Source organism: Ornithorhynchus anatinus, chromosome 1 (assembly GCF_004115215.2).
Source record: "Ornithorhynchus anatinus isolate Pmale09 chromosome 1, mOrnAna1.pri.v4, whole genome shotgun sequence".
NCBI lineage: Eukaryota > Metazoa > Chordata > Mammalia > Monotremata > Ornithorhynchidae > Ornithorhynchus > Ornithorhynchus anatinus.
Genome location: NC_041728.1, coordinates 148275476 through 148298935, shown reverse-complemented (window position 1 = coordinate 148298935; position 23460 = coordinate 148275476). Strand labels below are relative to the sequence as shown.

Below are 23460 nucleotides of genomic sequence, written 5' to 3'. Positions count from 1 at the left end.
CTCTGTGGAATTGTTTTATACTTTCTAAGTACTGTGTACATTACAATGCATTCATTGTGTGAGGGGGTGGGGGGGGCGGGGAGGGTTTGAATGAATACTATTACAACCAGTGAGAGGAAGAAAAATAAATGAAAGGAGAGAACAAAAATAGGGAAAACCCAAAAAGAAGCAAAGGGAGGGGAAATGGGAAAGTGATGTTTCTTAGACAAATATAAGGATCCTATCCAATAATGGGAGTATGAAAGATGGAGATGCCTAAGCTTGTTAGGGGCAGGGAATATGTCTGCTAAATCTGTTCTGTTGTACTCTCCTATGTACTTAGTACAATCACCTTGCCCCCATTCTACTCTCCTACTACAACTCAGTCTGCACACTTTGCTCCTGTAATGCTAAATTGCTCCATCTCCTCTATTTCATCTCCAACCTCTCACACACATCCTGTCTCTGGCCTGGAACACCCTCCCTCCTCATACCAGACAGGGAATTACACTCCCCCACCTTCAAATCCTTACTGAAAGCACGTCTCCTCCAACAGGCCTTCCCTGACTAACCCCTCCTTTCTTCTTGTCCCACTTCCTTCTGTGTTACTCTGACTTGCTCTCAGGGTGTGGGGAGGGAACTAGATCAGCAAGAGGAATGTTGATTGATCAGAAACTCTAGACACATGCGCAAGAGTTTCAGATAACACCCATCATCCTTGTTGTGTTATGTTGGAGGTGTTTAAGAACACTGAACCGAGAAAAGTAGAAGATTGGCCAGCTTTTTAACCCAGCTTTGCAATTTTTGCTGGAGATTTGTAAATCAGAATATAGATAGTATATAGGTGAGAGAGGTTTCACAGATCTGATGAGCATAACCCTTTGGAAGAAAAAAGTCAGTGTCAGCCCAGGCTTTAAAGCCTTAACAGTCAGTCTGTTCAAGCTTGGCAAATGGTTACACTGCATTTACTAGAACTGAAAACTGAAAATGTGTAAGTTCTGAATACTGGAGAAGCATATATGCAAATCAGAACAGATAAGGAAAGTTAGCACAGTTACAGAAAAAAGAAAACTCAGAAAAACAGACTAGAAAAGGATGTAGTCAAATGTAGTAATGAAAGTAGTAGGAATACAAATGCAGAAATGAGCAAATTAGGTCAATATGTGGTTTCAATCTCAAAGTTACAAAACACTTTTTACTCTTGAGTCAAGTCAGTAAGCCAAGGTCATTTAAAGTGTATTTCGTCTACCTGTATCTTATAAATTCATGTGTTGAAGAGAATAAACTCACATTTATGCTGTTATATCCCTGCTTTTGTTTTACACAATTATATAGGTGTAGAAAAGGTGCTTTTTAAAAAATTCAATGAAATTTCTTACCACCTACAGCTTTGGCAACCTAATGTTATTTTTTAGGTTTTTTTGTTGTTTTTCATTTTTTGTTTGTTTTCAGAGGCAGGGATCCTGAAAGAAAGAGTAGGGCTGAAGAAAGAAAGCCAATGATATTTGTTTTCTGTCTTAGCCTAGAGGTTAAATATCACGATATATAGAAGTTCAAAAATCTCCCAGTTCAGGGTGAGATGTGGGAGGAAAAAGTTCCAGCTTCCCAGACATCCAGTATTAGATAATATGTATTAGATAATATTAGGTAGTATTAGATACTGAATGTCTGGAAAGCTACTGTTTCTCTTGTAATGGCCCCATTTAATACTTATGTGCTGACTATTTGTCAGGTGCTTTACTAAGCTCTGGAGTAGATACAAAATAATCAGTTTGGGTATGGTCTCCGTCCCTCATGGGGCTCACGGTCCAGGTAATAGTAATAATAATAAAGTTGGTATTTGTTAAGCGCTTACTACGTGCAGAACACTGTTCTAAGCGCTGGGGTAGATACAGGGTAATCAGGTTGTCCCACGTGAGGCTCACAGTCTTCATCCCCATTTTGCAGATGAGGTAACTGAGGCACAGAGAAGTGAAGTGACTTGCCCACAGTCACACAGCTGACAAGTGGTGGAGCCGGGATTCGAACCCATAACCTCTGACTCCCAAGCCCGTGCTCTTTCCACAGAGCCACGCTGCTTCTCAAGCAGCAGGGAAGAGGATATAATCCCCATTTTAGAGATGAGGTAACTGAGGCACAGAGAAGTGAAGTGACTTGCCGAAGGTCAAGCAGCAGAGAAGTGGCTGAGCTGGGAATAGAACCCAGGTCCACTGACTACCAGGCCTGAGCTCTTCGAATGGGGGGTCTTTTCTTCCTCTTAATGCAGATTATTCTAGGTATTGCTCTTGGTAGAATGAGTTCCAAGTAAATCAGACTATATCATTTACTGAGCAGAATGTCTTAGGGGAAAGACTATAGCACGGGGAGCCAGGAGACCTGGGTTCGAGTCCCAGCTCCACTCTCTTGCTGTGTGACCTTGGGCAACTCACTTAACTTATTAACCCTTTTGCACTTCAGGTTCATTATCTGACTATCTTGACTACCGCATCTGTCTCCTCATTGGTCTCTCTGTCTCCTAGCTCTCCCCACTCTGGTCCATACTTCACTCTGCCCCATGGATCATTTTTCTCTGAAAACATTCAATCCATGTCTTCCCACTCCTTAAGAAACTCCGGTGGTTTCCTGTCCACCTCTGCATCAAAAAGAAACTCCTTGCCTACACTTCCCTGTAGACTGTGAACTTATTTTGGGCAGGGAGTGTGTCTGCTAATTCTGTTGCATTGGTAGAGAAGCAGCGTGGCTCAGTGGAAAGAGCGTGGGCTTGGGAGTCAGAAGTCACGGGTTCTAATTCTGGCTCCGCCGCTAGTCAGCTGTGTGACCTTGGGCAAGTCACTTAACCTCTCTGGGCCTCAGTTATTTCATCTGTCAAATGGGGATTAAAACTGTGAGCCCCACGTGGGACAACCTGATCACCTTGTATCCTCCAGCGCTTAGAACAGTGCTTTGCACATAGTAAGCGCTTAAATACCACAATTGATTTTACTCTCCCAAGCACTTAGAACAGTGCTCTGCACATAGTAAGTGCTCAGTAAGTACCACTGATTGATTGATGGATTGGCTTTAAAGCACTCAGTCACCTCTTACCTTACCTCACCAATCTACTACAGCCCAGCCCCCCGACTTTGCTCCTCTCCTTTGCCCTATTTTCGTCTATCTTGCCACTCACCCCTTTCCCACGTCCTCCTCTTACCCTGGAACTCCCTCCCCTCTCCATATACGACAGACCACCAGTCTCCCTACCTTCAAAGCTTTAACAAGGTTGCATCTCCTCCAACAGACCTTCTCTGATTAAGCCCTCTCCCCGTCTCAGCTCCCTCTCATTCATTCATTGAACTATATTTATTGAGCACTTACTGTACGCAGAGCACTAAGCGCTTGGGAGAGTACAATAATAAACAGACACATGCCCTGCCCACCATGAACTTACAGTCTAGAGGATGAGCTTCCCCCTTGTATGTCACCTGTGCTCTTGGATCTGTGACTTGGGGGCATTTGATATGCATCCCATTTCCAGCTCCAAAGCACTCATGTATGCATTTTTTAAATTATATATTATAAATTATTTATATTCATGTCTGTCTCCCCCTCTAGACTATAAACTCATTTCAGGCAGAGAATGTGTTTGTTGACTCTCTTGTATTGTAGTCTCCCAAATGCTTAGAACAGTGCTCTGTACATAGTAAGCTCTCAGTGAATACCACTGATGATGATAATTTGTAAAACGGGAGTAAATTATATTGAGCTCTGTCAGCGACAAAGACGGTATCTAATCTCATAATTTTGTATCCACCCCAGTACTTAATAATAACAATTGCAGATTTGTTATGCACTTACTATACCCTTAGATATATATCCCAGTGTCTAGAACAGTGCTTCTCACATTAACAAATACCATCATCATCATATCCTGTGCACTGGGTATCTGTATACGTTACCATACCAGGCATATTTCTTGCCCACACGGGACTCTCAGTCTAAGGGGAAGGGAAAACTAATATTTATTTCCCATTTTACAGTTGGGAAACTAAGGCCCTGAAAAGTTAAGTGACTTGCCCAAAGTCATACAGCACACAAGTGGCAGGACTGTGATTACAGTCTGGGGCTCTCGACTCCCTGTTCTAAGCTCTTTCTACGAGACCACACTGCTTCATAAATGCCATAATCCTTATCTGAAAGGATTAGAAACTATTCTGTGCAGAACACTGTACTAAGTGCTTGAAAGTTTATAGTAGAGTTTGTAGGCAACTCAACACGGAGAGACAAACGGTAAAATAAAATTGCAAATAGGAGGAAGTAATAGACAATACAGAGTGTTCTGAGTTTCCATGTTCTTGGGTGAAGTGGAATTTGGTGGGGGAGGTGAGAGACTAATCACAGAAGGTCTCCTCGAGGAAATGTGATTTCAGCTAGGCTTGGAAGATGAGGAGAGCAGTAGTATGTTGATGGGAGTACCTGGTTGGAGGGAAAGAGTGGAAAGCTGAGAGCAAGGCACAGGGAGGAGGTTGGATCGAGAGGAATGAAGTGTGTGAGCTGGGGTTTAGTGGGAGAACAGAGAGGATGAGTAGGAGGGATAAAGCTTATTCAGTGCCATTGAAGCCAGTGGCTGTGTGCTTGATGAAGAGAGAAGTGGGCAACCATTAAAGGTTTTTGAAGACTGGGGAGATGTGTGCAAAGCAATGGTTTAAAAAAAATGATCTGGGCAGAAGAGTGAAGTATGGACTGGAGTGGGGAGAGACGGGGGCAGGGAAGTGTACGAGGAGGGTAGTGCATCAGTTAAACCAGGCAGTGACCAGTGCCTGGATCAGCTTGGTGGCAATTTGGATGGAGAGGAAGTATGGATTCTGGAAAAACTGACAGGATTTGGTGACAGACTAAATATGGTAGTTGAGAGAATAGAAGTCAGTGACAGTGCCAAGGTCATAGGCTTAATTGATGGGGAAGTTGATGGTGTGAAGCAGAGGATTTGAAAGAGAAAATGAGTTCAGTTTTCAACATATTGAGCTTGAGGTGCCGGAAGCTGGAATGTGAGATTGTTGAGATGAGAGATCAAGTTTAACGAGGTAGATTTGGGAGATATCAACATAAAGGTGGGAATTGAATCCATGGGAGCGAATATTTTCCCCAAGGGAATGGCTGTCAATTGAGAAGATATAGGAACCTGGAACTGAGCTTTATGAGACACCCAAGTTAGGATGTGGGAGACAGAAGAAGAGAGAGCCAAGGAAACAGAGAGGTAGAACCAGGAGAGAATTGTCATCAAAATTAAGGTTTGTTTCCAGGAGAAGCATATGGTCACAGTGTCAAAGGCAGCCAAAGAATTGAAGAAGATTAGACAAAGTAAGGGCTTGTTAGACTTGGCCAAGAAAAAAGCATTGAGATGGCTCTCTACAAGGTCAATAATGAAACCTTAGAGGATGGAGGAGGGAGTTGGAGAGAGGAAGTGGAAGCAGTGAATTTATAGATCCCATTTGGTTAAATGACAGCTTTCCTAGGATGTCAACTCTCTTGCGATATGAGTCCTTGTCTCTACTATAGTGCTACTTTCACAAGGAATTACCATAGCTTAGCTAAGAAACAGCAAGCCCTACTTAGTGAAAATAGCCTAGGCTTGGGAGTCAGAGGACCTAATAATAATAATAATAATAGTTGGGATATTTGTTAAGCACTAAGTGTCGAGCGCTGTTCTAAGAGCTGGGGGATGATACAAGGTAATCAGTTCAGACACAGTCACTGTCCCACACAGGGCTAAGTAGGAAGGAGAACAACATAGGGCTCACAGTCTAAGTAGGAAGGAGAACAGATAATTGAATGCCCATTTTGCAGATTAGGCAACTGAGGCATAGAGAAGTGAAGCGACTTGCCCAAAGTCACACAAGTAAGGGAGCTGGGATTAGAACCCAGGTCCTCTGGCTCCTAGGTCAGTGGTCTTTCTCCTGGGCCATTGATCCTGCCTCTGCCACTTGCATGCTGTGACCTTGTGCAAGTCACTTTACTTTATGTGCTTCAGTTTCCTCGTCTGCCAAATGGGGATTTCAATTTCTGTTCTTTACCCTCCTTAGACTTTGAACCCATGTAGTACATGGACTGTGTTTGTTTTATGGCATTTCTTAGGTGCTTATTATGTCCAACACTGTTCCAAACATTGGGATAGATAGTTTATTGGGTTGAACACAGTCCCTGTCCCATGTGGAGCTCACAGATTATCTGGTGTCTACCCTAGCACTTGATATGATGCTTGGCACATAATAAGCATTTCACAAATACCACAATTATTATTATTAGCCGTAGAAATCCTGTCATTTTGGCCTGTCCGGACCTGGCAGTGATCAACAGCAGCCTTGTACCTCTGGGGATTTGGCTGGTCTCTCTGATCTCTTGGACTGAGGAGGCTTTTTCTGACTGGCCACTATAGTGATGGATGTGTTTGGTTTGGCCCAGGTGAGACATCTGAGTTGCAGCTATTCAGGGTGATTCTTTCATTCATTCAGTCATATTTATTGAGCGCTTACTGAGTGCAGAGTGCTGTAGCTGAAAAGAAACAAATGTGGTTTTGGGGGTTTTCTACCTCAGCAGAACGTTTAATACGAGAGCGAGGAAGAGAAATGTCAATGTCCATGCAAATTGGTAACCTTTGCTCAAGGTAATTCTGTGAAACATAACTTTACCCTGTTCTTTTTTTATGATGGATTGTAATGTAATCCTCTGTAAATAGAACTCACTGAGCCAGCTCAACCACAGCTTCTGTAAGACAGCCTGTTTCTTTGACTTGGTACATGAGTCCTCTCTGTGTTAACATTGTCAGACTGGTGACCCATGAGACAAGGAGGCAAGGAGATGTTTGCCCTCTGTTTGGCAGAGATCTCTGGACTACCATCCCTGCAAGCCCCTGCTGTGAGGCCCTCTTCATAGGAGGGGTACCAGGAGCGTGGGTTTCAAGCCCATATTCAGACTAGAGTTTTTCTTGTTCCTGACAGATTTTCTTCAAAATGGTTTGGTTAAATCAGGCTTAGAAAGAAAATTTCCTTGTCAAGTCACTCACTCCCTGATAAATTGGTTCATCCGCTCCCTCCCCTCCATTTCATGCTCAAAACACACACATACACACACACACACACACCTGGCTCCTACCTTCCCATTATCTTCTCTGCCCTGCCTGTTGCACTGAAAGGCATCAAACTCATTCAAGCATTGGTCCACAGAATAATAATGTTGGTATTTGTTAAGCGCTTACTATGTGCAGAGCACTGTTCTGAGCGCTGGGGGAGAGACAGGGTCATCAGGTTGTCCCACGTGAGGCTCACAGTTAATCCCCATTTTACAGATGAGGTAACTGAGGCACAGAGAAGTTAAGTGACTTGCCCACGGTCACACAGCTGACAAGTGGCAGAGCAGGGAATCGAACCCATGACCTCTGACTCCGAAGCCCAGGCTCTTTCCACTGAGCCACGCTGCTTCTCCATTCGGTTAGAATATTAGGTTTGACACCTGACTGGTGTGCCAATTTGCAATTGAATAGGTGGGTGCTAGGGTAGGTGGGCAAAGCCGAGGATGGAAAGCGAGACAGAAGATATGGGAGCAGAGAGTTGCAGAGCCAGAGCCGGGGAACTAGAAAGGATGGATGGTTGGTGCCATTCTGGGGTACATATCTTAGCCAAGAGTATGGTCCCAGGCCTCTGACCATGCCACTCCAGGAACTGGCTAGTTAGCAAGGGTGGCGGGGAGGCAGGGGGGGATGGGATGAAATTAGAACACTTCACCAATCCAGGGTACTGTGTGCAGAACATTGTATAAAGTGTTTGTGAGAGTATAATACAGCAGAGTTGGTCGAAACCTTCTCTACTCACAGTTAGCTTACAGTCCAGATGGGGAGACAGGCATTCATATGAATAAGTTACGTATAGATACATAATAGTTGAGGGAGGACCAAGGAGTTTTGTTTTGCTGTCTGTACCCCCCTTTTAGACTGTGAGCCTGTCGTTGGGCAGGGATTGTCTCTATCTGTTGCCGAATTGTACATTCCAAGAGCTTAGTACAGTGCTCTGCACACAGTAAGCGCTCAATAAATGCGATTGAATGAATGAATGAGTACAGATCCATGTGCATATGATACAGAAGGGAGAGGGAGTCAGGGAAAAGAGGGCTTAATCAGGGAAGGCCTCTTGGAGGAGGTGTGACCTTAATAAGAATTTAAAGGTGGGGAGAGTGGTGGTCTGGTGTATGTGGAGAAGCAGCATGGCTCGGCGGAAAGACCCCGGGCTTGGGAGTCAGAGGTCATGGGTTCGAATCCCAGCTCTGCCACTTGTCTGCTGTGTGACCTTGGGCAAGCCACTTAACTTCTCTGAACATCAGTGACTTCATCTGTAAAATGGGGACTAAGACTGTGAGCCCCACGTGGGACAACCTGATGACCTGGTATCTCCCCCAGCACTTAGAACAGTGCTCTGCACATAGTAAGCGCTTAACAAATACCAACATTATTATTATGTGTGTATATATATATATGTGTGTGTGTGTGGAAGAATATGATAATAATGGTATTTGTTAAGCGCTTACTATGTGCTGAGCACTGTTCTAAGCGCTGGGGTAGGTACAGGGTAATCAAATGGTCCCATGTGGGACTCACATTTTTTAATCCCCATTTTTAATAATAATAATAATGTTGGTATTTGTTAAGCGCTTACTATGTGCAGAGCACTGTTCTAAGCGCTGTGGTAGATACAGGGTCATCAGGTTGTCCCACATGAGGCTCACAGTCTTCATCCCCATTTTGCAGATGAGGTAACTGAGGCACAGAGAAGTGAAGTGACTTGCCCAAGGTCACCCAGCAGACAAGTGGCAGAGCCGGGATTAGAACCCACGACTTCAGATTCCCAAGCCCGTGCTCTTGCCACTGAGCCTCGCTGCTTCTCTAATATGGGAAAGGGATAGGCAGCGAGATGAACGAGATGGCGGTGGACTGAGTGAGCTGGTGCTGAGCTTGTTGTGGCCAGGGAATATGTCTGTTTGTCGTTATATTGTACTCTCCTAAGCATTTAGTACAGTGCTCTGCACACAGTAAACGTTCAGTAAATACAACTGAATGAGAGGGAAGCGAAGTGTGCAGGCTGGGTTGTAGTAGGAGAGCAGCAGGGGAAGGTAGGATAGGGTGAGCTGATTGAGTGTTTTGAAGCTGATGGTAAGGAGTTTCTGTTTGTTGTGGATGTTTGATGTGGACTGTGGACTGTATTTTGTCAGGAGGGTGGCGGAATCATGTGAAGGATGCACTTTGCACTCCTAGAATTCCGGCTGGGTGTGGCGGCACTCCTTGTATGAACCAGGTTCACGGGAGTTGTTAGAACAACAGATGGTAAATGTTGAATGGTGGAGAAGCAGCGTGGCGCAGTGGAAAGAGCACGGGCTTTGGAGTCAGGGCTCATGAGTTCGAATCCCAGCTCTGCCACTTGTCGGCTGTGTGACTGTGGGCAAGTCACTTAACTTCTCTGTGCCTCAGTTCCCTCATCTGTAAAATGGGGATTAAGACTGTGAGCCCCACGTGGGGTAACCTGATTCCCCTATGTCTACCCCAGCGCTTAGAACAGTGCTCAGCACATAGTAAGCGCTTAACAAATACCAACATTATTATTATTATTATTAAGTCAACTACAAGAACTTTCTCTCCCGAGAGCTAAATCCCTTCACGGTCTCCCCTGGTCCTCTCCCTGAGGCTGTCTAAATCAATCAATCAATCAATCATATGTATTGAGCCCCTACTGTGTGCAGAGCACTGTACTGAACATTTGGAAGAGTACAGTATAACAAAGTTAGTAGACACATTCCTGGCCCACAGTGAGCTTACAGTCTAGAGGGGGAGACGGACATTAATATAAATGAATTACAAATACCTACATAAATGCCTATTTGTTTTGTTTTGTTGCCTGTCTCCCCCTTCTAGATTGTGAGCCCGTTGTTGGGTAGGGATTGTCTCTGTCGCCGAATTGTACTTTCCAAGCGCTTAGTAGGGTGCTCTGCACACAGTAAGGGCTCAAAAAATACGATTGAATGAATGAATGAAGTGCTGTGGAGTTGAGGGAGGGGTGAATAAAGAAAAGAAATCCAAGGGCCAAGGTGATGCAGAAGCCAGTGGTAGAACAGGAAATGAGGGCTCAGTTGGGGAAGGCCTCACGGAGGAGATGTGCTTTAATAAGACACAATAGAGAAGCAGCCTGGTGTAGTGGATAGAGCACTTCACCTCTCTGGGCCTCAGTTACCTCATCTGTAAAATGGGGATTGAGACTGTGAGCCCCACGTGGGACAGCCCAATTTGCTTGTACCCACCCCAGTGCTTAGTACAGTGACTGGCACGTGGTGAGTGCTTAACAAATACTGTCATTATTGGTATCATTATTATTAAGGCTTGGAAGGTGGGGAGGGTGATCGTCTGTTGGATAAGAAGAGAGAGGGCATTCCAGGCCAGGTGCAAGGTGTGAGCAAGAGGTCAGAGGAAAGATAGACAAGACTGAGGTAACAGTGAGTAGGTTGGCATTAGAGGAGCAAAGTGTACGGGTTGGGTTGTAGTAAGAAATCTGTGAAATAAGACAGGGGACAAGGTGACTGCTTTAAAGCTGAGGAGTTTCTGTTTGAAGTGGGGGTGGATAAGCAACCACTGGAAGTACTTGAGGAATAGGGAGACATAGATTGAACGGTTTTGTAGAAAAATCACTGGGGCAGCAGAGTGAAATATGGACTGCAGTGGAGACAGGAGGCAGGAAGGTCAGCAAGGAGACTGATAGCATAGTCAAGATGAGTTAGGATAAACGCTTGGATTGATGAGGTAGTTCGGGCATAGAGGAAAGAGTGGATTTTAGTGATGCCGTGAAGATTGAATGGACAGGATTTAGTGATAGATTGAATATGTGGGTTGAATGGGAGAGCTGAGTAGAGGATAATGCCAAGGTTATGGGCTTGTGAGAGAGGGAGGCTGGTGGTGCTGTCTACAGTAATGGGAACGTCACGGGGAGGACGGGGTTTGAGCCCTTACTGTGTGCAGAGCACTGTACTAAATGCTTAGGAGAGTACAATATAACAACAGACATATTCCCTGGCCACAACAAGCTCAGCACCAGCTCACTCACTCCACCGCCATCTCATTCATCTCGCTGCCTATCCCTTTCCCGTATTAGAGAAGCAGCGTGGCTCAGTGGCAAGAGCACGGGCTTGGGAATCTGAAGTCGTGGGTTCGAATCCCGGCTCTGCCACTTGTCTGCTGGGTGACCTTGGGCAAGTCACTTCACTTCTCTGTGCCTCAGTTACCTCATCTGTAAAATGGGGATGAAGATGGGGAGGAGTTCTGTTTGGGGCATGTTAAGTTTGAGGGGTTGGAGGAAGAAGGAGGAAATGTAAGACTGCAGAGAAGGAATGAGATCAGGACTGAGATGTAGATTGGGAAATCATCTGTGTAGAGATGGTTGTTGAAGCCATGGGAGTGAATAAGTTCTCCGAGGGAGTGGGTGTAGATGGAGAATAGAGGGAGACCCAGAACTGAGTCTTGAGGGACTCGCACAGTTAAGGGGTGGAAGGCAGAGGAGAAGCCCAAGAAAGATCTCAGGAGGATCAGGTGGGATCTCCTTAAAATCTCCCCTGCTCCTCTCCAGTCTGTCCGTGCTCCTGACCCCCCTTCAGCTCTCCCCTCTTTCCCAGCAGTATCTCAAGAGGAGATCTCCTGCCTTCTTTCAAAATATAGCCCCTCCACCTGTGCATCCGACCCCATCCTTTACACCTCATCAAAGCTCTTGCCCCCTCCCATCTTACCGCCCTGACTTCCATTTTCAACTGTTCACTACAATGGCTTCTTCCTCTCTGCTTTCAAACATGTTTACCTCTCCCCTATCCTAAAAATAACCTCCCTTGACCCAAAGGATTCCCTCCAGTTATCACCCTATCTCCCTCCTACCATTTTTCTCCCAAATCCTTGAGCGAGTTGTCTACATTTGTTGTCTCAAGTTCTACTTCTACAGTTTTCTCCTTGCCCCCGACCAACCTGGCTTCCTTTCCCTTCACTCCACAGAAACTACCCTCTCAGAGGTCACTAGTGATCTCTTTCTTGCCAAATCCATCATCCTTTACTCTATCTTAACCCTTCTTCCTCTCAGCTGGTTTTGACACTGTCAACCACCCCCTTCTCCTGAAAACATCATCCAACGTTGGTTTCACTGACATTGTCCTCTCCTGGGTCTCTCCTATCTCTCTGTCTACTCATTCTCAGTCTCTTTCACGGGCTCCTCTTCTGCCTCCCAACCCCTAACTGGGGATATCTCTCAAAGTTCAGTTCTGGGTTCCCTTCTGTTTTTCATCTGTAACCACTCCCAGAGAGAACTCATTCTCTCCCATGGCTTCAACTGCCGCCTCTGTGCGGTTGTTATCCAAATCTCCATCTCCAGCCCTGATCTCTCTCCCTGTCTGCAATCTCGTATTTCCTCCTGCCATCAAGACAGCTCAACTTGGATGTCCTGCCATCAACTCAAACTTAACATGTCCAAAACAGAACCCCTTATCTTCCCACCCAAACTATCTCCTCCTGCTGACTTTCCCATCACTGTAGATGGCACCACTATCCCTCCTGGCCCCCTCCTACCTCACCTCCCTTCTCTCCTCCTACAGCCCAGCCCGCACATTCCGCTCCTCTGCTGCTCACCTCCTCACTGTGCCTCATTCCCGCCTGACTCGCCGTTGACCCTTGGCCCAAGTCCTACCTCTGACCTGGAATGCCCTCCCCCCTCACATCCGCCAAACTAACTCTCTTCCCCTCTTCAAAGCTCTACTGAGAGCTCACCTCCTCCAGGAGGCCTTCCCAGACTGAGCCCTCCCTTTTCCTCTGCTCCTCCTCCCCTCTGCATTCCCCCTACTCCCTCCCTCTGTTCTATCCCCTTCCCCTCCCCATAGCACTTGTATATATTTGTACATATTTATTGCTCTATTTATTTTATTAATGAGGTACATTTATCTCTGGTTCAATTTATCTATTTTGATGGTAGTGATGCCCATCTACTTGTTTTGTTTTGTTTGTCTCCCCCTTCTAGACTGTGAGCCCATTGTTGGGTAAGGATCGTCTCTATCTGTTGCCGAATTGTACTCCCCAAGCACTTATTACAGTGCTCTGCACACAGTAAGCGCTCAATAAATATGATTGAATGAATGAACAAGCCCATAACCTTGGCATTTTCCTCCACCTATCCCTCTCATTCAACCCACTCATTCAATTTATCACTTAATCCTGTTGGTTCAACCTTCACAGCGTCGCTAAAATCTACCCTTTCCCCTCCATCCAAACTGCTACCATGTTATTCCAAATACTTATCCTGTCCCGCCTTGATTACCAAATCAGCCTCCTTGCTGACCTCCTTGTCTCCTGTCTCTCCCCACTCTAGTCCTTACTTCACTCTGCGGCCCCATTCATTTTTCTACAGAAAAGTTCATTCGTTCATTTATTCAATCATATTTATTAAGTGCTTACTGTGTACAGAGCACTTGGGAAAGTACACTGCAGCAATAAACAGCGACATTCCCTGCCCACGACAAGCTCACAGTCTAGAGTTCAGTCCACGTTTCGCCACTTCTCAAGAACCTCCAGTGGATGCCCCTCCACCTCTGCATCAGACAGAAACTCCTTACCATTTGGCTTTAAAGCACTCAATTACCTTGCCCCCTCCTACCTCACTTCGTTCGTCTCCTACTACAACGTAACTTGCACACTTTGCTCTTCTAATGTCAACCTACTCACCGTACCTCAATCTCGTCTATCTCACCGTTGACCTCTCTCCCATATCCTGCTTCTAGCCTGGAATGCCCTCCCTCCTCATATCCGTAAAACAATTACTCTCCGGATCTTCAAAGCCTTATTGAAGGCACAACTCCTCCAAAAGGGCTTCCCTGACTAAGCCCTCATTTCCTTTCCATTCACTCCCTTCTGCATCACCCTGATTTGCTACCTTTATTCACCCGCCCCAACCCTCAGCCCCCCCAACACTTATATACATATCTGTTATTCACTTTTTTGGTATCAATGTCTGTCTCCCACTCTAGACTGTACTCTTGTTGTGGGCAGGGCTCGTTTCTGTTGTATTGCACTCTCCCAGGGGCTTAGTACAGTGCTCTGTACACAGTAAGTGCTCAGTAAATATGATCAGTGGATTGATTGATTGAAAGAGACCGAGAAGGAATGGCCAGAGAGATAGAAGAATCAGTAGAGGACAATGTTAGTGAAGCCAAGATTGGATAATGTTTCCCGGAGAAGGGGGTGGTCGACAGTGTCGAAGGCAGCTGAGTTCGAGGAGGATTAGGATGGAGAAAAGGCCGTTGGATTTGGAAAGAAGGAGATCATTCTTGACCTTTGAGAGGGCAGTTTCTTCGGAGTGAAGATTTGAAGCCGTAGGGGAGGGGCTCAAGAGAGAGAATTGGAGGAGAGGAAGTGGACACAGTGAATGTAGACAATTCTCTCATGGAGTTTGGAGAGAAATGATCGAAGGGAGATGAGGTGATACTAGAGGGAGCCGTGGGATCGAGGGAGGGTGTTTTTTAGGATGTGGGTATATAAGCGTGTTTGAAAGCAGCGGGGAAAAAAAGCCATTGCAGCAAAGCGTTAAAGATGATAGTGAGGGAAGAAGGGTGTAAGTTCCTGGAAGGGTGCAAAGACAATCTGCCTTTTCTACCTTGGAGCTCATCTGTGGCAGTGAGGTGGGGAATGCTGGTGCCTCCTGCAGGGAAGAATTTATTGAAGTATTCCAGAATAAACTACCACAAATTCTGGGTTTTCCTGGGCCTGTTTGATGCCAGGAAAGGATGGGGGAAGGGAAAGGACAAAAAATTACAGCTGCCCAGATTTTTTGGGGGGGATCAGACAGTCACTTTCCCACATGAGGGCTCCCAACCTATCTTATTCCCATTTTGCAGATAAGGAAACTCAGGTCCAGAGTGGATAAGTGACTGGCTTAAGCAGCGTGGCTCAGTGGAAAGAGCCCGGGCTTGGGAATCAGAGGTCACGGGTTCGAATCCTGGCTCTGCCACTTGTCAGCTGTGTGACCGTGGGCAAGTCACTTAACTTCTCTGTGCCTCAGTTACCTCATCTGTAAAATGAGGATTAACTGTGAGCCTCACGTGGGACAACCTGATTACCCTGTATCTACCCCAGCGCTTAGAACAGTGCTCTGCACATAGTAAGTGCTTAACAGATACCAACATTATTATTATTATTATTACACAACCGGCCAATGGCCGAGCTGGGACTTGAACCCAGGTCTCCGGACTCTCTGTTCTGTGTTCCCCTAGACCAGTCTTCCTCCCCTTCTCCAGCTCTACCGTTCATTGTACCTGTTCTTCAGGCCAGGTGGGCATCAAGAAAGTGGGTGGGCTAGAATCTCATGGCCCCGAGGTTTCCAGGAAGAAAGGGCAGAGTCCAAAATCCACTTCTCCTGGTCTCTCAGTTCAGATCCAGAAGATGACGTGCTGTCAGTGACCCCAGGAGAAACAGCGTGGCCTAATGGATAGAGCATGGGCCTGGGAGTCAGAAAGACCTGGGTTCTAATCCTCGATCCGCCACTTGTCTGCTGTGTGACATTGGGCAAGCCATTTTACTTGTCTGGTCCTCAGTTCTGGCATCTGTAAAATGGAGATTAAAAATGTGAGCCCCTTGTGGGATAGGGACCGTGTCCAACCTGACAAACCTGTGTCTATCCCTGTCCTAAGAACAAGGCTTGGCACATAGTAAGTGCTTAGCAAGAACCATAATAATAATAATATTATTATATAGGGCTCCCAGGTCCCCAGGAGTAGTAATTGCATTCTGGTTGGGGGAACCATGCTCTGCTTACACTGGTAGCTGCAGGAAGGCCTGAAACACACTATTTTTGCTGGAGGATCTATTCCTCCTTTCCATTATCGGAAGCCCAAGGGCAAGAGAAAATAAGGCAGCAGAAGGACCTAAAATGTGCAGATTGGCAGGCCAGTGCTTCGTTCCCTGGTTAGGGGAAGACGGCTGAAATGCACAGTCCGAGCATTTGCCTGAACATCTGATGGACTTTTTTAATGGTACTTGTCACCCATTTATTCTGTGTCAGGCACTGTACTAAGCACTGGGCAGATACAAGACAGGTTGGACACAGCCCATGTCCCACATAGGACTCACAGTCAATTCCCATTTGACAGATGAAGTGGCTGGGGCCCGGAGAAGTTAAATGACTTACTTAGAAGCAGCGTGGCTCAGTGGAAAGAGCATGGGTTTGGGAGTCAGAGGTCATGAGTTCTAATCTCAGCTCCACCACTTGGCAACTGGGTGACTTTGGACAAGTCACTTAACTTCTCTGTGCCTCAGTTACCTCATCTGTAAAATGGGGATTAAGACTGTGAGCCCCACGAGGGACAACCTGATTTACCGTGTATCCTCCCAGCCCTTAGAACAGTTCTTGGCACATAGTAAGCGCTTAACAAATGCCATCATTATTATTATTACCCAAGGTCACACGGCAGATGGGTGGCAGGGCCAGGATTAGAACCCAGGTCCTTCTGACGCCAAGGCCTATGCTCTTTCCACTAGGCAACCCTGATTCTTGGTCAGTTTTGCAGGCAACACCCTCCCATTGGCTTTCACAAGACCTAACAGCGCAGGCGGGGAATGTGTCTGCTAACTCTGTTGTATTCTCCCAAGCGTTTAGTACAGTGCCTTGCGTATAGTAAGCGCTCAATAAATACCATTGATTGATTGATTGATTGACGGACCTGCATGTAAAGAATCTATCCTCCCCACCCATCTTGGTAACCTCTTGCTAAAAGGCAAGGGCCTGGGAGTCAGAGGACCTGGGTTCTAATGCAAGCACCTCCATTTGTCTGCTGTATGACCTTGGGCAGGTCACTTCTCTGTGCCTCAGTTATGTCATCTGTAAAATGGAGATTTAATTCTCCTCCATCTGATTTAAACTGTGAGCCCCATGTGGGTCAGGGATGGTTCCCAATATCTTCTGTTTACTTCAGTACTTAGTACATAGTAAGAATTTAACATTTTTTTTTAAAATCGGCAGCAACACCTATCTCATTCCTCTATCTTTATTGCATTATTGGAAACGCATACATAGGAAAGTACATCATAAACCATTAAAATTCTACAGTGTCTTCTTTTCCTGTGTTTTTCATTTTGGTACTTATTAGACACTGAGTAGATGGCAAATTCAATGAGCAGGAAACAACGAAAGGCAATTTGACCTAAAGGAAGGAATATGAGACTATTATTAGTATTATTTTAAAAAATAATGATAGTAATAATTCTGGTATTTATTATGCTCTTATTGTGTGCCAGGCACTGTACTAAATCCTGGGTGTATACAAGTTAATCAGGTTGGTCACAGTCCCTGTCCCACATGGGGCTCACAGTCCTATACCCCATTTTACAAATGAGGAAACTGGGATACAGAGAAGTGAAGTGACTTGCTCAAAGACACACAGCTGACAGATGGCAGACCCAGGTTTAGAACCCTTGCCTTTCTGACTCTCAGGTTCATGCTCTATCCAATTGGCCACACTGTTTCTCTGTCAGGAGAGTTGGGAGATTCGTATTTGGAATCCCTGTTCTGCCACTTGTCTGCTAGGTGACTTTGGGTAAGTCACTTAACCTTCCTGTGCCCCCATTTCTCATCAGTTGATGTCTTGATAAATCCCTGCTCTATCTTCCTCTTAGATTGTCAGCCTCATGTTGTAGAGGCACTGATTCTGATTTAAGTTTCTATCTATTCATTCAGTCATATTTATTGAGCACTTACTGTGTGCAGAGCACTGTACTAAGCATTTGGAAAGTACAGTTCAGGAACAAACAGAAACAATCCCTGCCAACAGTCCAGGAACAAACAGAGACAATCCCTGCCCACAACAGGCTCACAGTCTAGAAGGGGGGAGACAGACATCAAAACAAGTAAACAGGCATCAATAGCATCAATATAAATACATATAATTATAGATATATACATATCATTAATAAAGAATTATAAATATATACATATATACACACAAATGCTTTGGGGCAGGGAGGGGAATAGAGCAGAGGGAGCGAGTGGGGGTGATGGGGAGGGGAGCAGAGGAAAAGGGGTACTTAGTCTTGGAAGGCCTCCTGGAGGCGGTGAGCTTTCAGTAGGGCTTTGAAGTGCTTAGAACAGTGCTCTGCCCCCAGTAAGCACTCAAAAAATACCAGTGATTGATATCAACTAATTCTATTTTATTTTGCCAAATAATACAGTGCATAGGGCACACTGGGAACTCAGTAATTACTATAGGCTGACTGAAATATGTATGCTCTTTTTCAGAAAGAGGATCTTCAGATCTATGAAAAATATTGCCAGAATAAGCCCCGTTCTGAAGCTCTCTGGAGACAATGTGGAGATAGCCTCTTCTTTCAGGTAAGAGTTCGTAGGCTACTTGCTCTTTGAGGACAAATAAAGTCTTTCATGTTTATTTTAAATTCCCCAAAGTTCTAGTAAAATGTCCAAAAGACACCCGAAAGAGCTGTAGACGATGTTGATGATAAAAGGAATGTTAGTACCATATTCTGCCTAGGACGTGTTAATTGAGTCTGGGCTTTTTTTTTTTTTAAGCAGCATGGCTTAGGGGAAGGTGCAGGGGCCTGGGAGACTGAGGTCCTGGGTTCTAATCCTGGCTCCACCACCTGCCTCCTTTATGACTTTGAACCAGTCAGTTAACTTCTCAGTGCCTCGATTTCCTCATCTATGAAGTGGGGATTGAATACCGGCTCTACCTCCTTCTTAGACTGTGAATCGCACGTGAGACAGAAACTGTGTCCTACTCGGTTAACTTGTACTTCCCCAAGCATGTAGATCAGTGCTTGACATAGTATGTACCTAACAAATTACTATTATTATTATTATTATAAAAATGCAGGAATTGGGAGTCCTTGAGAGAAATGCCTGACTCAAGACTGTGTAGATTGCAATAGATTAAAAATGTTCGCTCACTTTTGGAGAAACAAAGCCTTGATCATAGAGATGAAAATATACTCTAATTTGGGGTCTACTGTTTCGAGATCCTTAAGTTGTGAGGCTTCATTCATTCATTCATTCAATTTTATTTATTGTGCACTTACTGTGTGCAGAGCAGTGTGTGCAAGCACTAAGTGCTTGCTTCTCGTTAGCCTCGGTAGATGTGAACTTTGGTCCTAAAGGACTATCCCAAAGGGCAAAAATCAGTTCATTTTGAAGTAAGGACACAAAATGTTCTTATGCACATAAGCCCTCATCATCAATAATATAATCATACTAATAACTGTGGTATTTGTTAAGCATTTACGCTGTGCCAAGCAGTGGATAGATACAGGATAATTAGGTTGGGCATAGTCCCTGTCCCAAATGGGGATCACAGTCAAAGGGGGAGGGAGACCGGGCATTTAATCTCCATATTACAGATGAGGAAACTGAGGCAAACAGAAGCCGAGTGGCTTGCCTAAGGTCAAACAACAGGCAAGGGAGAGAGCCGGGATTAGAACCCAGGCTCGTTCTTTCCTCTAGGCCACGGCTGTTCCGCTCCTGGGCTTTGCAGCCTAGTACTGAAATTGCCACACAGAAAAGGTTAGTGTTTCCAAAATCCATTTTTCCTCAGACTCCAGGTGACATGCAAATACCTTTTTTACTCATATATTTGAATTTTGAGAATGATTAATACCACAGTTACCTTCTTCAACAAACTGTGTGGCCCTCTTCCCTTTCTATGGCTCTTAATTTTCTCTTTTTTTCTCTTTCCCCTTCTAATGGCTTTAAAAGGAATGTCAGCGCAAATTGGACCATAAGCTCGCTCTAGATGCCTATCTCCTAAAGCCAGTACAAAGAATCACAAAGTACCAGTTGCTCTTAAAGGTAAATGAAGCAAAACAATAATTATATATGTTAAAAACCAAATAATGAAGCAGAAACTCCTCATTATTGACTTCAGATCTCTCCATCACCTTGTCCCCTCCTACTTCACCTCCCTTCTCTCCTCCTACAGCCTAGCCCACAAACTCCACTCCTCTGCTGCTAACCTCCTCATTGTGCCTCGTTCCCGCCTGTCCCGCCATTGACCCCGGCCCAGGTCTTACCTCTGGCCTAGAATGCCTTCCCTCCTCACATCCGCCAAACTAATTCTCTTCCCCTCTTCAAAGCCCTACAGAGAGCTCACCTCCTCCATGAGGCTTTCCCAGGCTGAGCCCCCCTTTTCCTCTGCTCCTCCTCCCCTCCCCATCGCTCCTATTCCCTCCCTCTGCTCTACCCCCTTCCCTGCCCCGCAGCACTTGTATGTATTTGTTCATATTTATTGCTCTATTTTATTAGTGATCTGCATTTATCTATGGGGTTCTGTTATTTTGATGGTAGAGATACCTGTCTACTTGTTTTGTTGGTTGTCTTTCTCCCCCTTCTAGACTGTGAGCCTGTAGTTGGGTAGGGATTGTCTCTATCTGTTGCCGAATTGTAATTTCCCAGCGCTTAGTACAGTACTCTGCATGCAGTAAGTGCACAATAAATACGATTGAATGAATGAATGAAATAATGGGTGTGTTCAGAGTTTGGATCCCTATGGTCAGCACTTCATTTGATCCCCAAGAGGTTGCAGGGTTCTAGCTTCTGGCACAGCTTCTACTGTTCCACTTCCGACATGGTGGGATGGATTATGGAGATCACAAGGAGAAGGGAGAGGCACCTTTGGGCCAGAAGGAGGACAATTTTGGCATTTTTCCATATTCTTTATTGACAAAATTGAAAACATCTTGGGTTATCTTTCTTAAATCCCCTCCCTTTCTGGTCCCTCCATCCTTCTGTTCCTGCACTCTCTTCGGCTCTCCCAGTTTTCCCAGAAGTATCTCAAGAGGAGATCTCTCACCGCCTCTCCAATGTACCCCCTCCACCTGCACCTCTGACCCCATCTTTTTGTTCCTTATCAAAACCCTCCCTTCTTCCTTGCCCAGCCACCATCTTCAACCATTCACTTTCCAGTGGCTCTTCCTCACTGCTTTCAAACATGCTTATGTATCCCCTATCCTTAGAGAACCCTTCCATGACTCCCTGGCTCCTCCAGTTATCACCCCATCTCCCTCCTACCATTCTTCTCTAAACTCCTTAAGTGAGTTGTCTACACCCGATGCCTCCATTTCCTCTCCTCCAAGTCTCTCCTTGATTCCCTCCAATTTCATTTCTGCCCCCTGCACTCAACAGAAACTGCCATCTCTGAGGTCACCAGTGACTTCTTTCTTCCCAAATCCAATGGCTTCTACTCCATCCTAATCCTCCTTTGACCTCTTGGCTCCTTTGACAATGTGGACCATCCACTTCTCCTTGAAATATTATTCACCCTTGTTTCACTGACACTGTCCCTTTCTGTTTCTCCTATCTTTTTGGCTGGTCCTTTTCAGTCTCTTTGGCAGGATCCTCCTCTGCCTCCCATTGTCTGATAGTGGGGGTCCCTCAAGGCTTAGTTCTGTGTTTCCTTCTATTCTCCATCTACACCCATTCCCTTGGAGAACTCATTCTCTCCCTTGGCATCAACTTCTATCTTTATGCAGATGATTCCCAAATTTACCTATCCAGACCTGACTTCTCTCCTTCTCTTCAGTCTCGCACTTCCACCCACCTTCAGGGTATCTATCATTACCTGGAGGTCCCACCGACACCCCAAACTCAGTATGTCAAAGCAGAACACCTCATTTTCCTATCCAACCCTGTCCTCTCCATCACTGTAGATAACACCACTATCCTCCCTATTTCACAGTCCTGTAACCTTGACATTATCCTCAACTCGTCTCTTTCATTCAACCCACATACTTAATCTGTCACCAAATCCTGTCAATTCTACCTTCACTACATCACTAAAATCTGCCTTTTCCCCTCCACCCAAACTGCTATACACTGATCTAAGCACTTATCCTATCCTGCCTTGACTGTTGCATCAGCCTCCTCTCTAACCTCCCTGCCTGCTGTCTCTCCCCACTCCAGTCCATACTTCACTCTACTGCCTGGATCATTTCTCTAAAACAAAGACGTTTCATTCCCCGTCTCTCCACTCCTCAAGAACTTCCAGTGGTTGCCCATCTTCCTTCACATCAAACAAACTCCTTACCGTCAACTTCAAAGGACTCATTCAGCTTCTCCCTCTTACCCTACTGATTTCCTCTAACTGCCCAGCCTGCACATTTCACTCCTCTAGCACTAGCCTGCTCACTGTACTCCTTTCTCATCAACCGTGCCACCGACCCTTTTCGTATGCTCTCCTTCTGTCCTAGAACTCCCTCCTCCCTTCACTATACATCAGACCACTACTCTCCCCACCTTTAAAGCCTTATTAATATCACATCTCCAAGATTAAACCCTCTTTCCCCCTACTTTCTCTCCCCTCTGCATTGCCTATGCATTTGGATCTGTACCCTTTAAGCATTTGATAGTCACCCCACTCTCACGTCCCACAGAACTTAATTTAATGTCTATCCTCTAGACTAAGCTCCTCGAGGGCAGGTAACGTGTCTACCAACTCTGTATACTGTACTCTACCAAGGACTTCATAGAGCACTCTGCACACAAGAAGCGCTCAAATACCATTGATTGATTGACTGATTGTTCTTGTTGGTGCCAGGCCTATGCCCCCAGATGCTTCTGCATAAATTAAGCCAAATTAATGGTAATTAAATTACAAAAAATTAATTTGGATATGCTGGGCAGCACTTTTATCCCAAATTTTGAATCTTTGGTGAATACATAATGGATGTAGGAACTAGGTACTGCATATATTAGGCAACACTTTCAGTGCCCTTTTTGTACCTATTATTAATTAATTAATTCATTCATTCAATAGTATTTATTGAGCGCTTACTATGTGCAGAGCACTGTACTAAGCGCTTGGAATGAACAAGTCGGCAACAGATAGAGACAGTCCCTGCCATTTGACGGGCTTACGGTCTAATCGGGGGAGACGGACAGACGAGAACGATGGCGATAAATAGAGTCAAGGGGAAGAACATCTCGTAAAAACAATGGCAACTAAATAGAATCGAGGTGATGTACATTTCATTAACAAAATAAATAGGGTAATGGAAATATATACAGTTGAGCGGACGAGTACAGTGCTGAGGGGATGGGAAGGGAGAGGGGGAGGAGCAGAGGGAAAGGGGGAAAAGAGGGTTTAGCTGCAGAGAGGTGAGGGGGGGGGGGTTAGAAGGAGTTAGAGGGAGTAGAGGGAGAAAAGGAGCTCAGTCTGGGAAGGCCTCTTGGAGGAGGTGAGTTTTACAATGCCCACATGCTATGTAGGTGGTTTGCAATTTAATGTAATAGTGAGGTAAGGGCTTATAATAACTCATTCATTCAATAGTATTTATTGAGCTCTTACTATGTGCAGAGCACTGTACTAAGCACTTGGAATGTACAAATCGGTAACAGAGAGAGACAGTCCCTGCCCTTTGACGGGCTTACAGTCTAATCGGGAGAGACGGACAGACAA

The 23460-nt window shown here is 45.3% G+C and overlaps 1 protein-coding gene across 9 annotated transcripts in view; it reads left to right on the top strand.

The window, feature by feature from the left end:
- Positions 1–23460, top strand: part of MCF2L2 (MCF.2 cell line derived transforming sequence-like 2) — a 482616-nt gene that overhangs the window by 357621 nt on the left and 101535 nt on the right. For all 9 annotated transcript variants that reach the window (XM_029058027.2, XM_029058038.1, XM_029058021.2 and 6 more), the window contains 2 exons: positions 18297–18389; positions 19764–19856. In XM_029058027.2, the coding sequence (XP_028913860.1) occupies positions 18297–18389; positions 19764–19856 (186 nt within the window). The remainder of the gene's footprint in view (positions 1–18296; positions 18390–19763; positions 19857–23460) is intronic.